Source organism: Vulpes lagopus, chromosome 7 (genome assembly GCF_018345385.1).
Source record: "Vulpes lagopus strain Blue_001 chromosome 7, ASM1834538v1, whole genome shotgun sequence".
NCBI classification, from domain to species: Eukaryota; Metazoa; Chordata; class Mammalia; order Carnivora; family Canidae; genus Vulpes; species Vulpes lagopus.
Genome location: NC_054830.1, coordinates 98,903,972 through 98,928,760, shown reverse-complemented (window position 1 = coordinate 98,928,760; position 24,789 = coordinate 98,903,972). Strand labels below are relative to the sequence as shown.

The window sequence follows — 24,789 nt, the reverse complement described above, 5'->3', positions numbered from 1 at the left end:
GCAAAAAGGGAAGGAAGGAAAGGTGGGGGGGGGAGCGGGGGGAGGATGGAAGAGGACAGGGAAGAAGAGGAGAGGGAAGAAATGAGAAAGTTTTCAAATGACAACCTGTGACTTAGAATGATGAACATGAAATTTGATAAATATTAATATTTAATGTTTTTATTTAAGATATAACAAGGACATTCTTCTAATACCAATACATTATCTGTTAGATGAGAGCCCCTTCTATTTTTTCATTCTTCTTATAGAATATCATCAAAATCGATAATTTTTTATGTTATTATAATTTTCTGGTCAGTTTTATCTGCCAAATATTCTGGCTAAACAATGACTTCTTAATATAAAAACTAGTAAGGTGCCTTTTAGGTGTTAAGATATAAAAGAAGTTGCAGGAAAAAAATATTAAAAAGGAAGGATCAATTTCTGTCATCCCTTACTAGAATATTATTTTAAAGAATGTGATTTACTTAACAAGGAATGTCAGAGAACCCAACAGTGAAGTCTCTCAATAGAGCATAGCTTAAAAAACATCAAGAAAAAAATAAAGACCCTCTATATGTACAGAATCTAAATTACAGTCCTAATCTATTATATTGCAACCTTGATCGCACTGACAGAAAACCTAACATATTTATTCCAATTTCAAATAAAATCGCCTAAAATAGATTGTGTTCCCTACATCACCCTGTATTAGCAACACATGTAAAAGTTCCCTCCTTTCCTGTTTTCATAAATATATTTTCATAGGTTCCCAAAGATCTTTGTGGAATAGAAAGTAAGGGATGAAAAATTTAATTAACATTGCAAATATATTAACAAAGCTTACTATTTGAACAAATTCTTTCATAAAGTCAACAAATTGTTATTGGATGTTTATGCAAATGTACCGATGTGTCTGTGATTTCTTAAAAAAAGGTGTATTTGCCCTTCAACTTAAAAATATATTTATACCTTGAAAAAATCCCACAAACATTGAGAATGCCCCTAATATTTACTTGCAATTCAGTGCTATGTTGTAATCAATATACCTAAGAAACAAACTGACATTATGTAGCATGAACTGATTGTTTTTAATACTATACTAGTCAATGACAGGAAGGCTATTCTCTCCCAGGAGAAGAGCCACAAGCTGATGAACCCACTGCAAAAGGTTTAATTTCTTGCTCTGCAGTCATTAGACAAGAAACATGTTGAAATCAATAGAATGCAGGATCTTACACCACACTGACAGAGATTCTACTTTATTTTACTCTATTTGAAGATTCTACCGTTAGCTGTTAATGCTATTAATTTCTCTAATACCCCACTACATTTGGTATAGTAAGGCATATTTCCTTCAAAATATTCGATTCAATACTCATCATGATTTTATCATCCAATAAAAAAGATCAAAAGTGTACTACAAATCCATAACATAAAGTTAAATATTTATTTCTGAATTTTGTTTTCTCTCCTTTATTCTTTTAAAAAATATTACTCAAAATTACATCTTTACCCACATACAGTCAACAACCATATTGCTGAAAACTGAAGTCATGGTTCACTCGTGAAAACCACTTCTGAAACTAAAAGTCAGCCTAAAAGCCATTTTTTTTTTACAAATTTAAGATCGATAAGATCGGAATTCTTACAGGTAAAGGTTTAGCAACTCCAATTCTCACAGTTCCCGATGGCGCACCCTTCAGTGCCTGCACAGCTTCTTCGAGACTGCTATTCTCCAGGTTAACATCATTGACAAACATCAGTCTGTCTCCAGGAAGAAGCCGACCGTCCTTTTCGGCAATGCCACCAGGCACCAAAGAACGAATTACAATCACAGTGCTTGCTGGATCAATAGGATCCTGACAGAATGAGAAAGGGAAAGAAAAAAAAAAAAAAAAAGAAGCTAGCTCCTTTTTATTGAAAATATGTTTTTATAGATTGCCACTGAATTATAATGGATGTGTAACTGTTTCTAAGGCCTGAAAAAAGAATTTTCATGCGACACTTCTAACGAATTACCTAGATAAAGGCTGTTTCCATTTTGACGAGTTTTGGGAGAGTTTCCCTAAAGGATGGTATCCTAAAGTACCAAGTTGTTTCTGAGAAGACCACTTCAACTGTACAGATCACTATAAAATTATAATTTTAAATTGTCCAATCTTCTGTTTTCTGAGGCTAGACATCAGATACAGGAATTATTAACAGTGTTTGTTAAATAGGATGCTACCGTTGTGGAACATCAGTAGATGTGAGAGTACTACAGGCCAGCCCTATTTTTTTTGAAATGAAAAGATACAGAAAGAGTCCATACAGCATGCGATGATGCAGTGTTTTCAGATACACAGAAACCTTAATATTAGAACAGGGGCTCCACAATCAAGCCCTACAAAGAATACAACTCCCGGGAGTCATTGGAGATGGCTCTCTGGTTCAGTATTAATTAATGAGGAGCAACAGCTGGGCTCTTTTACAGAAGCATAAGCATTTCCTCCGTTACTCAGCATAGAACACAATGCAGGGTAAGGATGCCACACTTGACCACTTTAAGCTTCTTCATAAATTTAGTCATTTAGTCAAATGACAAGAATCCATATTCAATTAGAACTCTCATTCACTACAGGCAAAAGAAATAAGTATTTGATACTTTAGTCTTACCACTGAAATATGAACTATCAATTATGAGCATGGAAATACAAATAATGTAGACATACTACCCCCCAAAAATGTCACATACTCCCCCCCAAAAAACTGTATTTCTATGATATTCCTACATGTATTTTGTATGTTCTTCAAATTTTCAAGAGCTGAAATCTAGAAGAGCTCTATGAATTCAGTGTTAAAAGAAACCCTTCATGATAAATGAATCATATAAATTATTATTTGAGAAGATTCGCTAGAAACAAGGAAATGTCTTTGATAACTCTAAAATATTAACTGCTTTTTCTCTTATCTACAATATACCTTGAGTATACATTATCTTTTTAAAAAAAATTGTTAAAAATAAGATATATTTACCTGGTAATCTAAAATGCTAAAACCAAGTCCTTTGTTCCCTTTCTCCAACTCGATGTGTTGAACATCAACCTCCCACATGGCCAAAGGTCCTTGAACCTCCTCCGCATTCTGACTCACATCAGTCATCGCCAGCACAGGATCCTCAGTCTCTGAGGACCCAATGAACTCGCCTAGATCTACATGAGGCTGAGGAACAGACCAGACAGCTCTTATTTCAGAGGCACTAGATTAGCAGACATATGCCAACACTACAAGAAAAAGGGAGAGTCCCAGCATCTGTCCAGAACAAGCCACTCACAAATAAGAATAGCAACAGCTTACCATGAAACTTTTACAAATTAAGGTAGTAATTACTGAAGGTTGTTAAAGAGACAGAAATACCTAACATGGAACAGACATTAAAAATGTATGGTTCAAAGATCTATAAAAACACACAATGGTTACATCTCAGCAGCATGACTCTGGGTAGTTTTGACGGTATCTGAATCACCTCTGTAGTGAGAAAAAAAAAATGTAAACCTACTTTAATATTAAAGAAAAAATTCTTATACATAATAATTCAAGAGGAAATGGCTATCTGTAAAAGTTTGTACTCTCTGCAAACAAACGTTCTAAAATGTTGTAACCCATGCACATGATTATTTCATTAATAAATTAGCATGCACAGTAGCAAGATAAGATTTGAAGTCAGATTGGTCTGGGCTTAAAGACTGTGTGATTTCTTACCTGTGTTGCCTTGAAAATGAGAGGCCTGGATGTCACAGAATATTATCTGACATGCAGTATAATGAGCTCAAATTTCTCATATTTAAAAAGTATAAAAATATTCAAATAAGACCTAAAGTCACAGAAAGGATATATGCATATATTATATTATGTTCTTCTTTAAAGAACAGAACAATCTTCTGAAGACAGGCACTGTGATGCAGATTTTACAGTGAAGAAAGTGTGATTCAGAAAGATGAAATGACTTGCCCAAGGTCACAGAACTAGTGTTAAGTCTGATTCAAACGCATGTTTGTCTGATACCAAGGTCTTTCCTACAAGCCACTGATTTTGAGGAAATCGAATGCCAAATCAAAGAAAAAAAGGTTAGAAATTTTAGATGCCATTTAGACTTTCCATTATTTATTCTGACTATTCTCAAATCTGATACCTTTTCTGTCAGTTCAATATCACATAAGTCCAGACTATCCAATCCTGACTGGCTGGTGGGTGGCACAGTTCGTCGACAGCACACCATTGTCACTTCTATTGGCAGTTCTTTTAAAATATTCACCACATCTTGATGATTTTCCCCAAGCAAAGTTATGCCATTCACCTGTGCGAAAAGATAAGTTGCCCAAGAGAGAACATTTCATAACATGAGTACTCTTCTGAAACCAATATTTGATTAAATAAATATGAATTTTACTGTGGTGATTACCATAGTTCTGTTGTGCTCAGAACTAGTTACTTACAGTCGTATGATCTAAAACAACTTCAGATTTGTGTTGGAAATGCACCTTCTAAGGGCCCACAGAAAAATCACTATCTTTCACCCCTGTTTCAAGTGCCAGCGTAATAGTTTGGAAAGGGAGAAGTAATAAAAAAAGTACCCAGGGATGAAAGGAAAAGGAACAGAGTATTTTACAAATTGACATTTTATATCATTAAGTAAAGAAAAATCAAAATGGAAAATGGTACATATTATAAGCCAGTATACTTTTAAAAGTGGGAGGAAACAATGTATCCAAATTTTCTTAGTTCTTCATTAAACATATCTGGAAAACTACACTGTACCAAATAAAACAGTAGTTACCTAATGAAGGGTGATGAGAACTGGCTGGATTAGCACAAGTAAGAGATTGTTCACAGTCTCTCTTTACTTTCTCTGTGATTCTAAAACATGTGAAAGTATTACCTGCTCTAAAAATTTTAAAAGTGTTTTAAATTGTTTAAAAGAAAGTTATTACAGCTTTCTGGACTAAAACAAACAAACAAACAAAACACCCATCATGGAATTAGGTCTGAAGAATCAATCTACACACAGTTATGAAATTTCTACTTTAGGTAGATTTTTACTTGCATATTTCTCTCAAGTACCCTTTGGAGGGGAAATTTAAAATAAGAACTTACTTATTATGCATATTATTATTACACATTAAGCCTCCTGCAGCCTTTTCAGAATTTTATTTAAGGGTATGGAAGAATGGCATAGCTCCTTACTTCCAACAGTTCATCTCCACTAAAAAGCTTCCCACTGTGTCCAACAGGACCTTCTGGTAGAACAGATCGGATAAAATGATGTCCCACTGTTGCTTCCAGACTTATCCCCAACCCGCTGTTCTCACTGAACTTGCTCACATGGGCAACCTGAAAGGAAAAAATCATCATGAATCTAGGATTTTTCTCATTTTTTTTCTCATGTGTATATTTTATGTTCACTCTCCAAAAAGTCAACTTTCTCAAAAAAGCTTCAAAAACCTTTTATGATAGAGCTGCAAAGCTCTGGAGCTTTGCCTCTGAAAAAAAGACTGATGTTCTATCAGTTTCATTAACCAACACAAATCCAGAGGAAGGAGCCAGGTGCCAGCACCCCAGATACCATGCAGTGCCAATAGATGTTAATAACAAATGGAGGGTAATCTAAACTACCACAGAAGAAATCAAATGCCTGAGCTTGAACAACAGTATAGAAAAGATACATACTTAGCTCCTAACTTATGTGCCAAAACTTCATTACATAGATTATCTTGTGCTTCTCATAAAGAACCCCAATGTCTCCCTGTTTCCCAAATTAGGAAAATGAAATTTAAAGAGGGTATCTTACCCAGGGTCACACAGCTATAAAACAACTTTGACATTTGGAATGTCTGAGCCGAGGGCTCACATTCCTAACCTTATGCTGGTATCAATGGACAACACTGGTCTTCAGCCAAAGCTTAAAACAGGAGAACGAATTTCCATTTTCTACTGCTGCATTAAATAATGAAGGATGTTACGAAATATCCCATTTTCACAAATTATCCAAAGATTATAATATTAAAATAAGAAGGTATACTAAAGATGATCGATCTACTTCATCCCCTGTATTTTATAGTTCAGGAATCTGAGGGATAGTGTGACTAAGAAAAACAGTGTTTAATTAAAAAAGATCTCTTTAAAATCTTGCTAATATGTGTAGTTATTATCAGAAGCTACATCATTCCATTTTGAAATCTACTGTGGATGAAATCCTCTCATTCCTTAAAACCCAATTTAAATATCACTTCACCTGAGCAGCCCTCCAAATCCTTTCCCAGTAATGTCCATCAATCCTTCTTCTACTATACCACTACTCTTAGGACCACATTTATGCTGTATAACTACATATCAAACAATTTAAAGTCAGATCTATCTTACTTTTGTTTGATGACGGCCAATAAACAACTTAGTTCTTACCAGAGCACACTTTGCCCTTGACAGATTACTGGGAGTACCACCAAGAAACAATGTGCACCAAAAGACAGTCAAAAGTTCATGGTCCTGGGTCTTACCTCTATGACAAAGGGATTCATTAAAAAGTTCCCTTCACTATTCAATTATCATCAAAGTAGTACAGTCTCAGGTATACATCCCAGCCATGTTAACCTTCCCCCCTTAGAAGGAATCTCTCAACTTTCTTTTCATGCTAAATTAACCATTGTGAAGCTGGACCTTATTGTATTCTTCCTCACCTTGAATAAAATGGAAACAACAGCTATACTATCCGAGTATTTAAAAAAGATCATTGTCACAGGAAGATTAAATGCAACACTAAGAATACTGCTTTGCACAAAGTGCTCAATAAATGCTAGTTTTCATTATATGACATTTATTCTTTGATCTCTCCTAGAGTTGTTTGAATATTCTAAGCAATATGAAAAACTCTAGTTAACATAGTATTTTTCCTTTTGAAATCCCTGAAATTTGCTGGTATACATCTAGATTGATCATTTGTGTCACCTTCATTAACTCTGTTTTTAGGAGAGCAGGTCATAATTACTATATGAGATATGCAAACTGTTAATAAACATAAAATATTCACTATGGCATAAATGGAATGAATAGAGGATATAGAATTAAACCACTTAAGGAAAATAAATATATAAGGACAGAGTGGGAAAAATCTTCTTAGAATTTTATATAGGGACGCGGGGGTGAATCAGGGGTTGAGCATCTGCCTTTGACTCAGATCGTGATCCCGGGGTCCTGGGATTGAGTCTCGCACTGGGCTGCCTGCATAGAGCCTGCTTCTCTTCCCTCTGCCTGTGCCTCTGCCTCTCTCTGTGTCTCTCATGAATAAATACATAAAATATTTTTTTAAAAATTTTTTTAAAAGAATTTTATATAGATCATAATGATTTTTATTTTATCTTTAAGTAAATTATGTTACTCTATTCTGGTTCTTTCTATAAATTTCCGATTCAAGAATAAAAAGAACAACACTCCTTTCTTTTGTCTATATAATACACACTACTGCTCAAAATATTAAAATATTGATGAATTGCAAGTTCTAAAATTTTCATCTCATTTATTTCAGCTGCTTTGTTACCACTCAACTTTCTCCAACCTGAATTTTTTAATCAATGCATTGAATCAACCTGAATCAATGCATTTAGGTCTTCAAAATAGTCCTGGGCATTTGCCACTTCTCTAGTACTCTTTAGGAAGATCATCTTCATTTTTGTCATAAACTTCTTGTTCAAATAGAGCTACAAGCTAGGAAGTTAGGGAAGCTAAGCCAACCTACCACTATTTCATAATTAATCCCCATAATCCTTTGCCACTTTGTCAGTAGGGCAGTTTCCTGTTGTTGTGCATCTTCTATGTCTTCTATCTCTGCTGACAATAATGGATACCCTGAAATAGTCAACACAATTAAGTTAGTGACAAACTACAAAAATTTCCATAATTTTACATTCTATTTCAAAGACATTGATCAGAACCTGTCTGTTGTGGCAAGTCTGACTCTTTACCTAGTTTATAAGTTACTCTTATTTCTCTACACATTTTTTATTGAAGTGTAACAGACAAACAATATCCTGCTGATTTCAGGTATGTATCATAGTAGTTCAATATTTTCATACATTATGATCCCCACAATAACCCTACCTACCATTTGTCACATCAGGTTATTAGATTATTACTGACTATAGTCCCCAAGCTATACAATGCATACCCATGACAATAGTTTTAACAACCAAAGTTTGTACCTCTTAATCCCCATCACCTATTTTGCCTGTTTCCAAACACCTCCCTACTCTGGTATCCAACAGTTGTTTCCTGTATCTATGAGTCTGTTTAATTTCTTTTGTATGTTGTCTGAGGACCAGCACTAGGGTAGATGCATTACAATCATTTACAAGTTTTTCCTTAGTTTAAGAAAGAATCGGGGACTTCTGATTCTAAGTCTAGAGCTTCTTCCCCTCCTCCTCCCAAATGCATATTCACCAAAGCAAAGACATGATCTGGGTTTTTGAAGTGATCCTCCACACCCATCTCTACTTACTACCTCAAGTTTCAAGCTCTAAAACCTTTTTATTCTTTCCCACTACTCTTAGTTTAAATAATTAGCAATGCAATGGAATTAACACATATGAATCCTACAGATCACTCCTAGGATATTACTGCAAACACAAATATTCCTTTAAAATAATAAAATAAAGGTTTTCAGCAGGGAAAAAAACATTAATAATGAAGTAGATATTTTAAAGAACCACAGAGCTTCAATGTAACTATCTAGTGAAGGGCAGTATATGCATGAAGGGAGATCAGTCTTGGACTCTGCTCAATGAATTTAAGTTACCAAAGCACATAAATCAATGTGACAGGTAAGGAAAGCACATAGCTCCCAGCCTAAACATGGCAGTATATTCTGACATAATTACATGTTAAAGCAATACTGCTCTAAAAAATGTTTAAATGGCTTGATAGAGCCTAGGTTCATAGTTAAGGAAATCTCAGAAAGGTTTAATAATTTCTCTATACAATTCCTTTCTAAATAACTTCCCATCTAAGATTTAGAATTTTTGAGAAATGGACAAGAAAAAGCCTCCCAAAACTGGCCAGTTTCATTCCCAAGAGCTTACAATTTAAAAAAGATTCTCATGTTTATTTTAAAAATACTTTATAATCTTATTATTACTTGCTCAATAAGATATGGACATATTGACTGTACTGAAGTAAGCGGACTGACATAAAACCTTGTACCTAAGTGATTCCTAAAAGGTTCTGGTTTTAAAAATATGTAAGATAGAAAAACGTACAGCCAGAAAATATGCCAAGTATAAATGAACTATTTAACTTACCAGAAAAATTAATTTCATCTATAAATAAAGACTGAAAAGTATCTCTCTTTCCTTTTTGATAGATTTCTTTTAAATAATATACTATCCATAGAGGCTTAATCACTTTTACAAAAGACATTCCTCTAAAAAACGAACAAACAATAAAGAACATAATAACCTGGCTCCAGGTGTTTACCTTCTTCTTCAATTGGTAATATGCTGGTGTTTCTACTCAAAGATGAAGAATCCTCATCTTTTTCATAATTTTCTTAAAGATAAGAATATTTTAGTAGTTACATCTATAGTATAATGAAGCACATGAAGTTTTTCAAATCCCACTGTATTTATCTGACCCCCCAAGATGAGTGTTTTTGTTAGTTAAACTTTTCAATAACCACTTGTACTTAAAGGGAAGTTCTCCTATTAACATGACAAAGAATATATTTGTCGGGGCGCCTGGGTAGCTCAGTCAGTTAAGTGTCTGACTCTTGATTTCCACTTAGGTCATGATCTCAGGGGTCCTGAGACTGAGCCCCACATGAGGCTCTGCACCAGCAGGGAGTCTGCTTGAGATTCTCCCTCTCCCTCTCCTTTCCCCCACTCATTCTGTCTCTCACTCTCTCTCTAAAGAAAAGAATAAATTTCTCATGTGATTTGCCTCCCTTTCTCTTAGTATTGTAATAAACAGTATATGGCATAAATAACCGGAATGGTCACTAGTTTAGGAAATGAAACAGCATTTTCAAACCAAAAGCCTAACTTCTACCAACAAACTTTTCACTTACATCAGTCAGCTACTAATTTTCAGAGATATTCACATGCTAACAGCTTATGGATGACACTGTAAAACGTGTTATTAAAAGTAGATACCTGCAAGGAAAGGCTGGACATTTAGAAATGTGAGGCTTGCATACACAGTAAAGGCAGAACAGATTCCCCCTAAAGAGGAAACATGGAATGACACCCAAAAGTGAGGCAGTGATGGAAAGGTAAACACACGTTGCCAACTCTGAAATGGTAACTGGATAAACAGGAAAGAAAGATACCTGCTCTCTTCCGAAGCCTATTCTACAGTGAATGGACTCAGCACTAGTTCTGGTTAGTCCAGAACTAGTCATCAAATTTCCTTTTTATTTGGTTCATAATGAATAGTGAAGATTAAATGCTATTCTTTAAATAATTTTAGAATTAGAAAAATAGCTAAGTGATATAAGCATCTAACTGAAAACCAGTTTAGGCTGGCATTACCTTTGTTTCCACTGGCATTCAAAGGAGACAAAACCATGTCCTTTGTGACATCCTCCCTTGACGTGAGCTCAGCCTCCTGCTTCACTCCTCTTCTCATTAGTGTCAGGTGCACAGTTGGTCCTGTGTGTCGCAACACCTCTACTGCTTGCTGATTGGTAAAACCCTGAAGGTTTGTGCCATCCACCTGTGATAAGAGCAAGACACATTAAAAAATGAATGAATATTTGTATTATCAATTCACCAAATGCATGTTTACTGCTTGTTAGTGGGAAAAGAACAGGACTGAGTTCTCCCCTAATTGGAGAATGAACTAACACCTGTTTCAGGACCAGTAATAACTTAGACACACTAGAATTACCCAGAAAGTTTTGTTTTATTTATTACAGATCATGCTGTCTCACTTCTGGGTATTATGAGCCAACAGTTCCAAGGTGGGAATACTCTTTTATATTCCTCAGGTGATCCTGCCTGATACACAGTCAAGTTTGGAAACCAGCAATATTCAGGATATAAAAGTGTATAAGACAGTGACAAAAGTGGTCTCTGAGAGTGCTGATGTATTCCATATCATACTTATCCCAGCTTTAAAAAAAGAAAACTGACAAAACTACCTTCCTTTTTATGTCTTTGCCTCTTCAGAAAATACATAATTTTCCCTCTTTCTAGTTCACAAAAGATAAAACATTTAAAGATGCCCCGTGATCTTTCCAAACTACAGATAGGATCATATTGTCCTAAGCCTGCCTTCCACAGAACACTCTTTAGGCCACCTTTCCATACTGTGAACATTACTGTGTCAACTGTCCCCAATTCCACCAGCAGTATCATCCAGCATGGTGCTGCCTATCACTATCTCCTCCAGCCCCCGAGGGCTCATTTCCATTCCTGTCCTGCAATGTTCCCCCCAGCCAGGAGCCCCCAAGCCTCTGCAGCTTCTGTTCCCCCAGTCTAGACCCTCTGGCCTCGCTCCAGCCCATGCTCTTCTCATCTGTCCACCCAGAAAATATCTGTACTTGCTTCAGATCTCAGTGCAATAGTTACTTTCATAAGTGAACTATCCTAAGGTTGACTATAGTCAAAGTCCCTTTACAATTTCTCCTTCCCAGCATTTAGCAGAATTTTCATTTTACATTTTCTGTCATTATTAGTTTGTGACTGCATGCTCCAAGAAGACAGGCTCTTCTGTCACTAAAACGTACTCCTGTCTGGTCAGTAGATATTCACCCCAAATGGGAATACAGAGCCATTGATCCATATGTAAGGATTTCTTTGTAAAGCAAATTACCTTTTGGAATAGATAAATGCAGATTATAGTACCTTATTTTTAAAAATTTCATTGAAGATTACAAAATTTCAAAACTACATTGAAAACAGTTTGGAAAAGTGGAACAATAAATTTAACATTGAAATTCAAAGTCATTGATATTTCTTTTGAATTGTGAAATGGGTATAAAATGGCTGTGTAAGAGGCATGCTTTTCTAAGTACAGCACTGGCCATATTAGGCACTGAATTATTTACTAAATGAATGAGAATTGGGATGCCTGGGTGGCTCAACCAGTTAAGCATCTGCCTTCAGCTCAGGTCAGGATTTTGGGATCTGATCAAGCCCTGAGTTGGGCCCTGTGATCAGTGGGGAGCCTGCTTCTCTCTCTGACCCTTGCCCTGCTCATGCTTTCTCTCAAATAAATAAATAAATAGGAATTACTAGGTCAGAGGTCTCTAAGATAAAGTATCTTATTTCAGAGGTTTCTGAAAGAATATAATAAAACTTCTAATTAAACATATTTTAAAATTCCATTTTTATATACAGATACACATAATGTATAAATGAAGTATGTATATAAAACACTATATATGTAAATAACACTATATATAAATATAGTAAATGTAAATAAACTATATATAAAATATATATCATATATAAACATATAAAGAGGAGAGAGAAAGGAGTGGTTGATTTTTTTATTGATGGAGATATTCAAAAATCTAGAGACCTCTGATTTAGATTTTTCTAGGTTTCTCTAGATAATAATCTTACATTTTATAAGGTATTTAGTAAGTAACTCCTCATACCTTCACCCTGTTGATTCCCTTTCAGAATAACTAATAAAAATGTAACAAGAGAAAACACTCCCAACAAAACTGGAAACCATGGAAAAATAAAAGTCCCTCTGCCAGTAACTTGGAGGAAATTTCTATTAGGAGTGGTCTGGACAAGATCAGATCCAAGGCAGGCCAGCTGAATCTTTCTATGTGAGATAATAGCTTGTTTGGCCTAGAAGAAAAAATTCCAGTAAAATTCAACGAGTCTTTTATTAAAAGTCAGGGAACTCCTGGGTGGCTCAGTGATGAGCATCTGCCTTTGGCTCAGGGCATGATTCTGGAGTCCAGGGATCCAGTCCCACATTGTGCTCCCCCCGAGGAGCCTGCTTCTCCCTCTGCCTGTGTCTCTGCCTCTCTCCCTGTGTTTCCCATGAATGAATACATAAAATCTTTTAAAAAGAAAAAAAGGAGGCAGTCAGATGGTACATGTGGATAACCAGTGATTCCAAAAAATCACACCAAGTGCTAAAGCCCACACCATGCTGGGAGCATGCAGCAGCATGGGATTATGCAATGAAATTACACTATGCACACATGCATGCACGCACAACCCCAACTCCTGTTCCACACCAAACACAGAAAGCAATCTCTCAATACACAGAGGCAAAAAAAAAATCCCCCATTGTGATGCTTCAGCACTGGTTTCTGCTTTATTAATCTACAAGCAAAACCTGAATAAATTTAAATGTTCCTTTTCCTTCTTGCTTTGTTAATTCCTAAATCATGTGGACAAAACCAACTTAATCTTCAGCAGATCTTATTTCAAATCCCATTTGTACAAGCATAATTCTTACTATGAATGACCAAGGATAACAGGATATGAAATAAGATATCACAGTCCAAAAGACAGTGCTTGCACTGAGGCATCATTACAAACATCTTCCAACGAAATAGTTGCAGCAGTGAACAGGAGGAAAGATATCTTTTGAAATTTTCCTTCAAAGGATTCGTATTTCATTGCATTTATGGAAGTACGGATTATAGTTGCAAAGAAAAAATAATATCTACCAGAAAAGAAAAGGAAAATAGTTACAATGAGGGCAGTCAACAGGATTTTAAATACTCCAAAAACAAAGCCAGGAAATGGAAGGCAGGAATATAAAATTTTCCCATATTTCAGAGGAAAAGAATAAACAGATGATAAGAGAAATAAGACTAAAGGCATATAGGCTGCCCTACGAAATTAACAGAAAAGAATTGTAAGGAAAAGCGAACAAATGAGAAAAAAAATAAGCAAAGACATGATTAGGAGTTTAGGGAAATTCATCTTAGTCTACAAATCAAAGAAGTACATGAAACACCAGAAAACAGATTTAAAAAACAAAACACTTAACACTTAGAACCTGGTAAAATTCATGGATTTCAAAGACCAAAAGAAAAAAAAAAGAAAGAAAGAAATCTACCAGCATCTAGGTAATAGAGTGAGAAGATTATCCATAGAATTTGTGGTAAAGAAACTACGAACGAAGAGTTTTTGTTTCTTGTTTTTTAATAGGCTCTAGACCCAGCACAGAGTCCAATGTAGGGCTTGAACTCATGAACCTGAGCTCCAGACCTGGGCTGAGGTCAAGAGTCGGATGCTTAACTGACTGAGCCATCCAGGCCAACTGAACCAAGAGTTTTATACTTAATAGTATACATGTAAAAATGGAAATTATAGTTGAGATGCTATGATAATTTATATCCTATACCACGGTGAGCTATGAGAGCCCACCAGGCAGAAATTTAAACCAAGTAGGAAGGAATGAAAATTTGTACACATTTAGGGTATAAAAGGACTGGATTGTCAAAGATTAGGAAAAATTTAACAGGAGTTTGTCTTATTTTCCTTTAAAGAGACAAGACTCTTGTAAGTCCTCATGCCACCCACTTAAATGTTTTACCTTTGGCCTCAGGTCATAAGAGTTCTGTGACCTGTAGTAGAGAGGATGTGGTGGGTTGTGTCTAACTCCATAAAGAGGATAAGAAGAGGCTGTTCAGTTGCTCTGACAATGGAGCAAGAGAAAATTGCTATTATATTGAGAAGTGCCTAACTTTGGGCAGAGTCCTGAGGAGGGTCACACAACATGAGAAAGTCAGGTTCAAGTCATTTTGAAACCTACCCAAGATACCCCCAAGGAGTAATGGTACCCCCAAAAGAATCTATAGAGTAGACCTCCTAGATCCCAGGGGTCAAAGGTAAGAAGAATCAGATGAAAAATCCACCATCTGTCCTGGGAAGTTGAAACAAACATCTGAACTAGGATATCCCAAGAATCCAAGAAGGAACCTTAAGATACAGATTTAAACATCTGCCAGGCTCAAAACTATCTTACAGCAGAGTCAGTCAAGGACAAAATGTCTACTCATCCTCCTTTCTCTTCCTTCTCTCACCTTTACAGTGGTAGGGCCAGAAACTATCATAAGAAGGTGAGGAGAAAAAGAATAGCAAGGTAGATAAAGATAAAGTGGATCATATACTCTCTATCCCGATGTAAGCCAGAGCTGGCTTCCACTACACCAGGAGTATAGTTTGAAATTCAATTATTACTTAGAGTGAGAAATTTTCAATTACAAAATTGGGACCATGTTTGGTGACTGGCCATTAGACATTTTGTTCTCTGAGAATACTGTAAGCCATGATACTTGTCTAAGATTTATTCCAGGGGAAAGGGAAGATCCTTCTCTATTGAAAATTAAAAGGGACAACTGATGACAAAATTTTCAAAGTTGTTTAAGATTATCTTCCCCTGGGGATCCCTGAGTGGCTCAGTGGTTTAGCACCTGCCTTCGGCCCAGGGCGTGGTCCTGGAGTTCCAGGATCGAGTCCCACACTGGGCTCCCTGCATGGAGCCTGCTTCTCCTTCTGCCTGTGTCTCTGTCTCTCTCTCTCTCTGTGTTTCTTATGAATAAATAAAATCTTTAAAAAACAAAACAAAACAAAAAGATTATCTCCCCTGAGTTCCGCTTGTGCAGTTTCTGTTATCCTCAAATTGTCAAAGTGTGCAAAGGCAACAGAAGAGATTCTCAGACAAGATTTGGTAAATCTACCAATACATTCTCTTCCTGTAAAATTTACTCAAAATACTCTAACTGCCTGGGAGGTTAACCAGATTTAAAATCCAAAGTAAAAAAATAGTGGCATATAAGGCCCCATGCTGAGTAACAAGAAAAATGCAAATCTAAAAAAAAAATAAACATTCTTAAAATTCACAGAATTTAGGTTAAGTTTTCAATTGCAATAGATGTTTATTACTCGACTCTTTAAAAATTCAATTTCATTTTAAAAAATCAAATGCATATGATTTTGTCAACTTAGCAGCAATAAAGTTCAAAAAGATTTTTAAAAACTGCAGCCTTCCTTTATTTTCAAAATTTGATGGCCTAAATATAAAAACATATTCCTTACCCAAACGTCAGATATGGTACCGGCAGAGAAGAAATTGATATGTTACAACTATGGACTTTTAAAACTAGATTTCAATTCAAATTTCTCAGTATCTTCATCTGTAATATGTGAATAATGGTATCTATTTTCCCAAATTTCGGCACCTAGCACTTTACACTGGGAAGAAATTCTGGAGCCAGTATTATTAACAGACTGAAGAAGTGGTTGATAAACATAAAAATCTCAAGCCTTCTTGAGAGCAGTTTCTGTTCAGTATCATTACACTTATCCATATGAGCTAAGGTCGCCAAAGCCCAAATCAGGACCTTGGGCAGCTCTAGTCTGTTATCAAAGACAGAGTCAAGACATGGCTTCAGACCCAATGGTACCACAGACAAGAGTGTTCTGGGACTAGATGCAATGTCAGCGGACTGCCTATGTGCTCCCTCAAGAAAAGCTCCAATAACCTCGTAACATACAGTACAGACACTACAATTAGCAGGAACAATTATATAGGTGAGAATTATTGGTTAAAACAAATGGCGTTCAAACCCCAGCTCCTGAGAACACTCAGTCAAGCCAGCCAAGCCCTCCTTCAAAAAGGCTTACAAAAATATGTATTCAGAAAGAACTTGAGCCTATTAACAAAGTCAGAATATCAAAGGCAACATTTGACACCTTTCCTTATGAAATTGTTTAATAATTTCTCTAAAGATTTTATTTATTTATTTATTTATTTAGGAGAGGGGGAAGAGAGTGTGCACGCTAGTGGGCAGAGGGAGGGCAGAAGGAGACTCCACACCCAGCATGGAGGGAGTCCGATGTGGAGCTGGATTTCATGACCCTGAGGTCATGACCTGAGATGAAATCAAGAGTCAGACATTTAATCCACTGAGCCTCAATACTTTTTTTTAATCTATCATAACTCCATACTGCTTTTAGCAAGGCTCTGTATACATCAATCTAAAATGAATGAGCATATGATTTTATCTGATGGTCCATTTGGTCAACTTTTTAAAATATAACAGAATCCCTTGATCAAATACTTCTTGTATGAAATACCAGTGGAATAAAATGGAATCATTCATTCTATTCCTTCCCCTCCAATGTCTACAATGAAAACCTAGAAGCATGAGGGGCCTGAGTGGCTCAATGGTGGAGTGTGCGCCTTTGGCTCAGGTCGTAGCTCAGCGGTTTAGCGCCGCCTTTGGCCCAGGGCATGATCCTGGAGTCCCGGGATCAAGTCCTGCATCAGTCTTCCCACAGGGAGCCTGCTTCACCCTCTGCCTGTGTCTCTGCCTCTCTCTCTGTGTCTTTCATGAATAAATAAATAAAATCTTAAAAAAAAGAAGAAGAAAAGAAAAGAAAACCCAGGGGTCAACAGAGCACAATTTGTAAAACAGGAATCTTGTAACAAAGTAAGTTTAATATTATAAAACAGTACTTCCTCAAAATAGCAAGAAATAGTTGCTTCATCTTCTCAAGGCTTGGACAGCTACAAAATAAAAACAAAGTATAGCTCTGAACAGCTGCTGCCAAAACAAAATCAGAAAAAACAAAGACTGTGGTTGTGAAAATGCAACTAGTGTGAAGAACTTTACCGCTAGTATCTGAAAAGTCCACAAGATGGTGATATTTCACAAAACTTAACACATGGCCAAAAACTTTTCATGATGGGAGAGCCTGAGGTACTTCTAACTTTGAAGTAAAAATATATGGCTAAAGATTAAAACTGAGAACACTGATAACAGTGAAGACAAGTGATTTTATTGACAGCAAGAAAACACTTCAGAAGAAGAGGGGGCTTCTCCTTTCCAGTCAATGATTCCCTTTATTACTGACCTTACCTAAGCAAAATCCTTTTGTGAGGTTCAACTTACATAAGAATGAAATTAATGACAAGTTTGGAGAGAAGCTACGGAGAGATTCTTTCAAATGTGCAATTATTCCAGGCCTTCAGTAAAGATTTGCTTTGTTAATTAAACTGTATATGTGCCAAGAATTACACCAGGTATTTTTATTAAATTACACATTCGGTCTTCCTGAAAATTATAAAGGGAAGTTTCCTTCTCCCAATTTTGTAGGTGAAAAAAGTTCACTAAATAGTTGCATTGGATCCAGCAATTCTATTCCTAAGTATATACCCAAGATAAATGAAAACATACATCCACACAAAAACTTGCACATAAATGTTCATGGCAACGTTATCCTTAACAACCAAAGAGTAGAAACAACCCAAATGTCCACTGACCGATGAATGGGTAAATAAAATGTGGTATATCCATACAGTGAAATATTTTCAGCTATAAAAAGAAATGAAGAATTTCACATGCTACAACATGGATGAACCTTGAAAACATGCTTGGAGAAATAAACCAATTACAAAAGACCACATATTGTATAAGTCCAATTACAAGAAATGTACAGAGTAGACTACAGAGACAGAAAAAAGATTGGTGTCTGTCTGTGCTGGGAGGATGAAAGAATTAGGGACAGACTGATACTGGGTGTGGGGTTTCCTTTTAAGGTAATGAAGATTTTTTAAAATTGACTGTAAAAATGGATTCACAATTGTGAATATACGAAAAGCTATCCTTTAAGTGGATGAATTATAGGTTATATGAATTATATCTTAATAAAGGTGATTTTTAAAAGGTTTTCTAATGGATTAAAATACATGTCTTAGGGGAAAAAGAGCACATTGGCTACATTTTCAATTTTTAATTCAGTATTGGAAATGGATTTAAAGTCCATATCTATGCACTCTCTCTCCACTCCTTTTCTCCAAATTAAAAAAAAAAAGGTAGTTAATTTTCATGGTATGACAAATGAAGATGCAGTGCTTAAAACTCATTCCCAGGTTATAACCAACTTAAGTGACAAGTGCAACATGATCTTCAAAGTAGGTTTCCTAAGGTGAACAGGTGTACTTATTAGCTTTATAGACCTAAGCCCAGAAAGACTCAGGAAATTGTAGAAGCAAAGGCACAGATAAGGACACCTCTTTTTTTAATTGTGGTAGAAAACATGTAACAAGAAATTCAGCATCTTAACCATTTTTACATGTGAAGTTCAATATGCTGTATTTATTCACTGTCATACAACAGATCTCCGGAATGTTTTCTACCTGACTAAACTAAAAATCTGTACCTATTAAACAACAGCTCCCGTGTCCCCTCCACTCAGATTCTTGCAATCACCACTCTTTCTATTTCTAGGAGTTTGACTACTCTAGGTACCTCACGCAAATGGAAACATTTTGTGACTGACTTCACTTAGAATAATGTCCTTAAGGTTCAACCATGTTGCAGGGTGTGACAAAATTTCCTTCTTTATAAGAGTAAATAATACTCCATTGTCTGTATACGCCACAGTTTGTTTATCCATTCATCCATCGATGGACAGTAGGTTTACTTTCTCGTCTCCGCTATTATGAGTAATGCCACTAATAAGCAAGGAATCTTATGTCAACATTCTACTTTCTTACAATAAGATTCCAAAGAAACAACAGAGACTTATCTAAACATAAACAAATACATATTAAGATAAATCAGTATCCTTCGAAGTGTCTTCCAAAGAATATTAATACATGTTTGAGGGAGGAAAGAACCCATGGTTACAAAAGTTAAGGAGAATCTAAAGTAAAAAAGCTGAATTTTCTCTATTGCAGAATTTCTGTCTTAGATTTTTCAACATGTATTATGAATCCCTAAAAGACCTTATCACATGCAGTTTTTCCTAAACTTATCTGACCAGGAAGCCCCTGAGACAGGGTCTCTCAGACTTGTGCTTTAAGGTGTAGGTAGCGTAGCCAAGTTTACATGGAACACTGAGCTGAAGTTGTATTCTTTTGCACCCTGCCTTGAACAGGCATATACTAAGGTTACTAAATAGCAATAATTGACTTCATCTGATTAAGAGCGACTAGATCTGTTTCTTTAATTCCTGTATATTCTTAGAGCTAAAAGGAGCCCTGGACACAGAGCCAACAATAGTGTTATTCTGCTGATTATAAAAAAAAAAAAAGCACACACCCCAAATTTCAGATTCAAATACACTAAAGATTAAGATATCTGGTCTTTACTTTTAGAGTGTCTGCAACTAAAGTAGAAGTATATCAACGTAACAAATTCATTATAAGCAGAAATCAGATATATCAGAAATTATTCTATTATTTAGAATTGAGATCAGTGAAGCTTGTATCCAATGCTCTTCCACAAAATAACAAAACGGGTAATTGTAATGATAGCCTCAAATCACCAAAAAGCTTAAATTAGTATGGAGCCAACTGTAGTTCTCAAAACTAGAAGAATGCATTTTTCAACCATGAAAATTAACAAAGCTCTTATTAAATGTGTTACTTACTGCTATAATTTGGTCTCCAATTTGGATTCTTCCATCATGTTCAACAGCACTGCTCTTTGTAATGCTCTTTACAAAGATTCCTGAAGGTTCTAAGATTAGAAATAGGGTTTTGGATTTTTTTGTTACTATTTGCAAAAGCACCCTCAGAAACTATCCATCCTTCATTCTCCAAATATAAAGTCCTAAATTTGAATAAAAATAAATCAACAAGCCACAGGAACAAAACCAATAGGAACTAAGGCTAAAAAATAAGACAATGATTTTGTCTATCAAATACAATATCAGAGTTTCCCCTATTGAATTACCCAAGGAAGTTTCTGATCAGTCTATCCAACATTCTGAAAATACATAACACTGTTTCAGTATTTCATAAGACAAAGATATTAGAAGCATTTTTCAAGTTAAAAAAAGTGTATAAAGCTACCTAATTTTTTATCTCCAATGTAACCAGCAATGGTAATTCCTAGTCCTTGGACATTTTTAGTGAGTTCTACATCAAAAGTCTCACTTTCTTCACTTTTCTGAGTAGAAGCATCAACCTAAAATAAAATCGATATATAAACAGAACAATAAACATGTAAGCAAGCAAGGCAAATTCAAAAGGCAACAACCTATATTTAGGAAAAATACGGTATCATTAAGTGGCAAAGAACTTTGCTGGAGAACTGCAGTAGAGACTAGTCCTTCAATCTTGACAACAGGGACTGAGCATTACGTTGTCACTCAAAGGTAATATGAAGAGTAATGCTGAATATCCCCTTTTCAGAGAAATGCATTATTATCTGTGCATATAAAATTTTATGAATGAAACAGTCTTTTATTAATAAATTATATTTTCAAAGATGGCTTAGCTTCAATTGAAAGCTACAATTGAAAGAACTCATATCTTGAATTCAGGTCAACAAGTTCAAATCTAGCTTTGCCACTGAATTTTTCTAAGCATTGCTCTGCTCAACTGTCTATCAGGAAAGATGAATCCAGTTAACATTTATTGAGCAGTTTCTATGTGATAGACACTTGACATGTCTTAATTAATTTACTCCTTAGAACAAGCCTATGAGGTAGGTACAATTACTATCAATTTTTCTCTGGAGAAACTGAGGAACATAAATCTTCCCAAGGACAAACAGTAAGCACCCTACAGATTTCAGAGATTAAGTTGGTTGCAGAACCCCTGCTCTTAAAAGGCTTTGTAGTGGGTAAAATCCCTAGTAGAACACAGGAGTGACAGTGTCCACCAACTTGCTGTTACTACCATCTTAAGTGAATAGATGATTCTAACACCATGAATAGGAGTTAACCTATCATACAGATATTTTATTAAAACACTGACGATGACTTTGAAAACCAGTGAAATGCAACAAAGAGCTATTTAAAATTGTTACTGTATTTGTTTTGTAAACTCAGAATTTAACATAAAAAACTCTTTATAAAGAAAACATGCCTTATGCATTGATCTTTATTCCTGAAATGATAGCTAAAAGCTAGAAGTTACATGTTCTGTAACATGTAACACTGCTATTAATTATACATTGGGCTGAAGGAAAAAGTTCTCTGTATTATTGGACCAGGGTAGGAAGTCATCAGTAAGCTACTGGCATTATGTACTTGTGTACTACCAGCAGATTCCCCAGGAAATCCTACAAAGACCATGAAAGAGTGGAAGGTTCAAATGGACATACAGGTTGGGGCTAGCAGGTTGGTTGTGTGTTTTTTTTTAATTTTCTTTAAGCAAACCCTGACTGCATCTCACTGATAGTCCATCTAAGTGAGATGTAATTTTATAGTAAAGTTTGATTTATTTTTTTCATTGCATATAATTATCTGTGCAAACTTAGCAAAAGTTTAAAGTTTAGATAATTACAAGAAAATGACAGGATGAAATCTGCTTCAATTGAAACAAATGTGTTTTCTATTTTTAATAAGACTTATGCGAGTGCTATTTTAGAGGGTGGCAATTTGACTATCGAATGGTTTTAAAAGGGGCACAAGCTTCAGAAATGATGATATGCACAGAATAGATATTTTTCTAAGCTTTCAATTATATCAAGTGGTTTTCGGTATTGCATTCATTTATATATTGCTGAATAAAATGTTTTGTTTACCACAAAAGAATGTGATTTAAATACTTTCATACACAAGCTTTCTTTCTTTACTTTTTTTTCCTCTGCAAAAAATAGCAACTAACCCAATCCTAAAAACAACAGAATCATGGAAATTTCAAGTGTTCTAATAAAGTTTTTAAAGGGCTTGTGGAGGAGGTTAGGCTATTAAAAAAGAATCTGTAGCAACTAATTAGAAAAAACTAACAGAAAAATATAGATGTTTTTAGATCTATGAGAAAGGAATGTAGGTCTTCCATTTGCTATAATGCTTATGCAGAAATTGGATGCAATCCTTTTCTTAATTATTTAAGAGATTACCGGATAAAATTATTTTGTTGGTACCCCCACCTGCCCTTCCCCCCCCAAAAAAAAGACACTAAAAAGGAAAGTTATTGAAGGAGAATGACTGGAACTCACAGCCCACCTAATGGAGAGCCTTCTAGTTAAGACAAAAATAAAATTAAACATTTCAGTTATTAGTAGCAAACAATTCTTTAAAATGTTATCATCTTTCAAAAGATTATCTTCATAAACATGATACTTAGAGAAAAATGTAGAACACTAATCTAGAATTTTTTTTAAAAAACTATTTTTCATGTTATGCTTGACTCTTAAAATTATTAGTGTTGAAACACATCTACCCTTGAATTTTCATTTGTTAGCACTAACAAGTGAATATCATTAAGTCTAGTTTCTAAACATGACTATCATCTAAATGTTATTGTCTAAGACTTTCCTAGTCACTGTTTACCTACTTACCTGCATTTCTGGTATAGAAGATGGGGATGAGGAAAGGGTGATGCCCAAAGAATTGGGTGCTGCTGGTTCTTCTATGGCACCTCTTGCGATCATCAGTTTAACTCTATTTCCACACTGCCTGAGCACCTGTGCTACTTGCTCACTGCTCATTCCTGCTAGATCCGTGTCACCTATCTTTAGAATGTGGTCTCCACTGCATAATCGCCCATGCTGAATAAAGAGATCAGTTAATCAAGCCATTAATATTTTAATTTCATCAGAGAAAAACTAAGTGAACGAAAGAGAATAATCTAAAAACAGCAGTAATGTGAATTACCAGTCATGGAACATTAAAAATGTGGTTGTTATTTTAACTATCTTTTGAAGAGTATCTTAACATGATTCAATGTGATACAAGTAACTGAAATTCACAAACATTCCTAATTTGATAGTTGATAAGAGCTTTTCAATTTGATTTCTCCCCATTACATACAGGAAAATATTAAGCCTTTTAGAAATTTTTTGAGGAACAGGAATAAAAGAAAATGCCACTAAGCAAAGATGAAGCATAAATCACTATGCAAATACACATGACTCAAAAAATACAGTACAGACCACAAGAAAGCAGTGAATACCACATTTCTATCTTGCGTTTTCAATTAAAAATATCACTAAAAATAATTTGCAGATCAAATAGATGAAAATTTAGATGCATAAAGGGAATGAAAAACAGTCTTATTATCCTCCATACCTAGAGCTTTCAGCAATGACAGAAATGTTCTGCATCATCTAATATGGCATGTGGTTACGGAGCACCTGAAATATGTCTAGTCCAACTAAGGAACTGAATTTGTTTTTTTTTTTTTTTTTAATTTTCTCTATTTATTTTAGAGAGAGAGCTCAAGCAGGGTGAGGGGGTTGGCAGAGGGACAGGAAGAGAGATTCCTAAGTAGACTCCATGCTGAGCACAGAGCCCAATGTGGGACTCAATCTCACAACCCATGAGATCATGACCTAGGCTGAAGCCAAGAGTCCAACATGACCAAGTCCGCCATCCAGGCACCTCAGGGATTCATTTTATTTAATTTAATTTTTTTATTTTTTTATTTTTTATTTTTTTTTAATTTTTATTTATTTATGATAGTCACAGAGAGAGAGAGAGAGGCAGAGACACAGGCAGAGGGAGAAGCAGGCTCCATGCACCGGGAGCCCGACGTGGGAGACCCTGGGTCTCCAGGATCGCACCCTGGGCCAAAGGCAGGCACTAAACCGCTGCGCCACCCAGGGATCCACATTTTATTTAATTTTAATTAATTTAAATTTGAATTCTAGAAGTAGCAGGTAGCTACAAGTAGCAATAGTACTAGACAATGCAGTTCTATACTGAAGATAAAGCTTAATTTATTGAAAGTCAGTCAACTAGGGGAATTTCATTAAATACTGGTAGATGCAGGCTAACTTTTAAAAGGAAGAAAATATGCTTATTATTGTGCTACTGTCAATACCTCTACTGATAAAGCTGCCATTAAACAGGCCTTTCATTTATGAATATGAGAAATATTTGATGAACTGAC

At 35.4% G+C, this 24,789-nt stretch overlaps 1 protein-coding gene across 13 annotated transcripts in view; it reads right to left on the bottom strand.

Annotated features, from left to right (window-relative positions):
- Nucleotides 1–24,789, bottom strand: part of MPDZ (multiple PDZ domain crumbs cell polarity complex component) — a 164,523-nt gene that overhangs the window by 82,472 nt on the left and 57,262 nt on the right. For 7 of the 13 annotated variants that reach the window (XM_041761417.1, XM_041761409.1, XM_041761415.1 and 4 more), the window contains 11 exons: nt 23,237–23,446; nt 20,797–20,911; nt 20,373–20,461; nt 10,536–10,719; nt 10,158–10,226; nt 9,466–9,555; nt 7,751–7,860; nt 5,206–5,352; nt 4,154–4,318; nt 2,998–3,183; nt 1,632–1,841 (listed from right to left, as the gene is read on the bottom strand). In XM_041761417.1, the coding sequence (XP_041617351.1) occupies nt 1,632–1,841; nt 2,998–3,183; nt 4,154–4,318; nt 5,206–5,352; nt 7,751–7,860; nt 9,466–9,555; nt 10,158–10,226; nt 10,536–10,719; nt 20,373–20,461; nt 20,797–20,911; nt 23,237–23,446 (1,575 nt within the window). The remainder of the gene's footprint in view (nt 1–1,631; nt 1,842–2,997; nt 3,184–4,153; nt 4,319–5,205; nt 5,353–7,750; nt 7,861–9,465; nt 9,556–10,157; nt 10,227–10,535; nt 10,720–20,372; nt 20,462–20,796; nt 20,912–23,236; nt 23,447–24,789) is intronic. The other 6 variants (XM_041761414.1, XM_041761419.1, XM_041761421.1 and 3 more) reach the window with 4 other exon arrangements.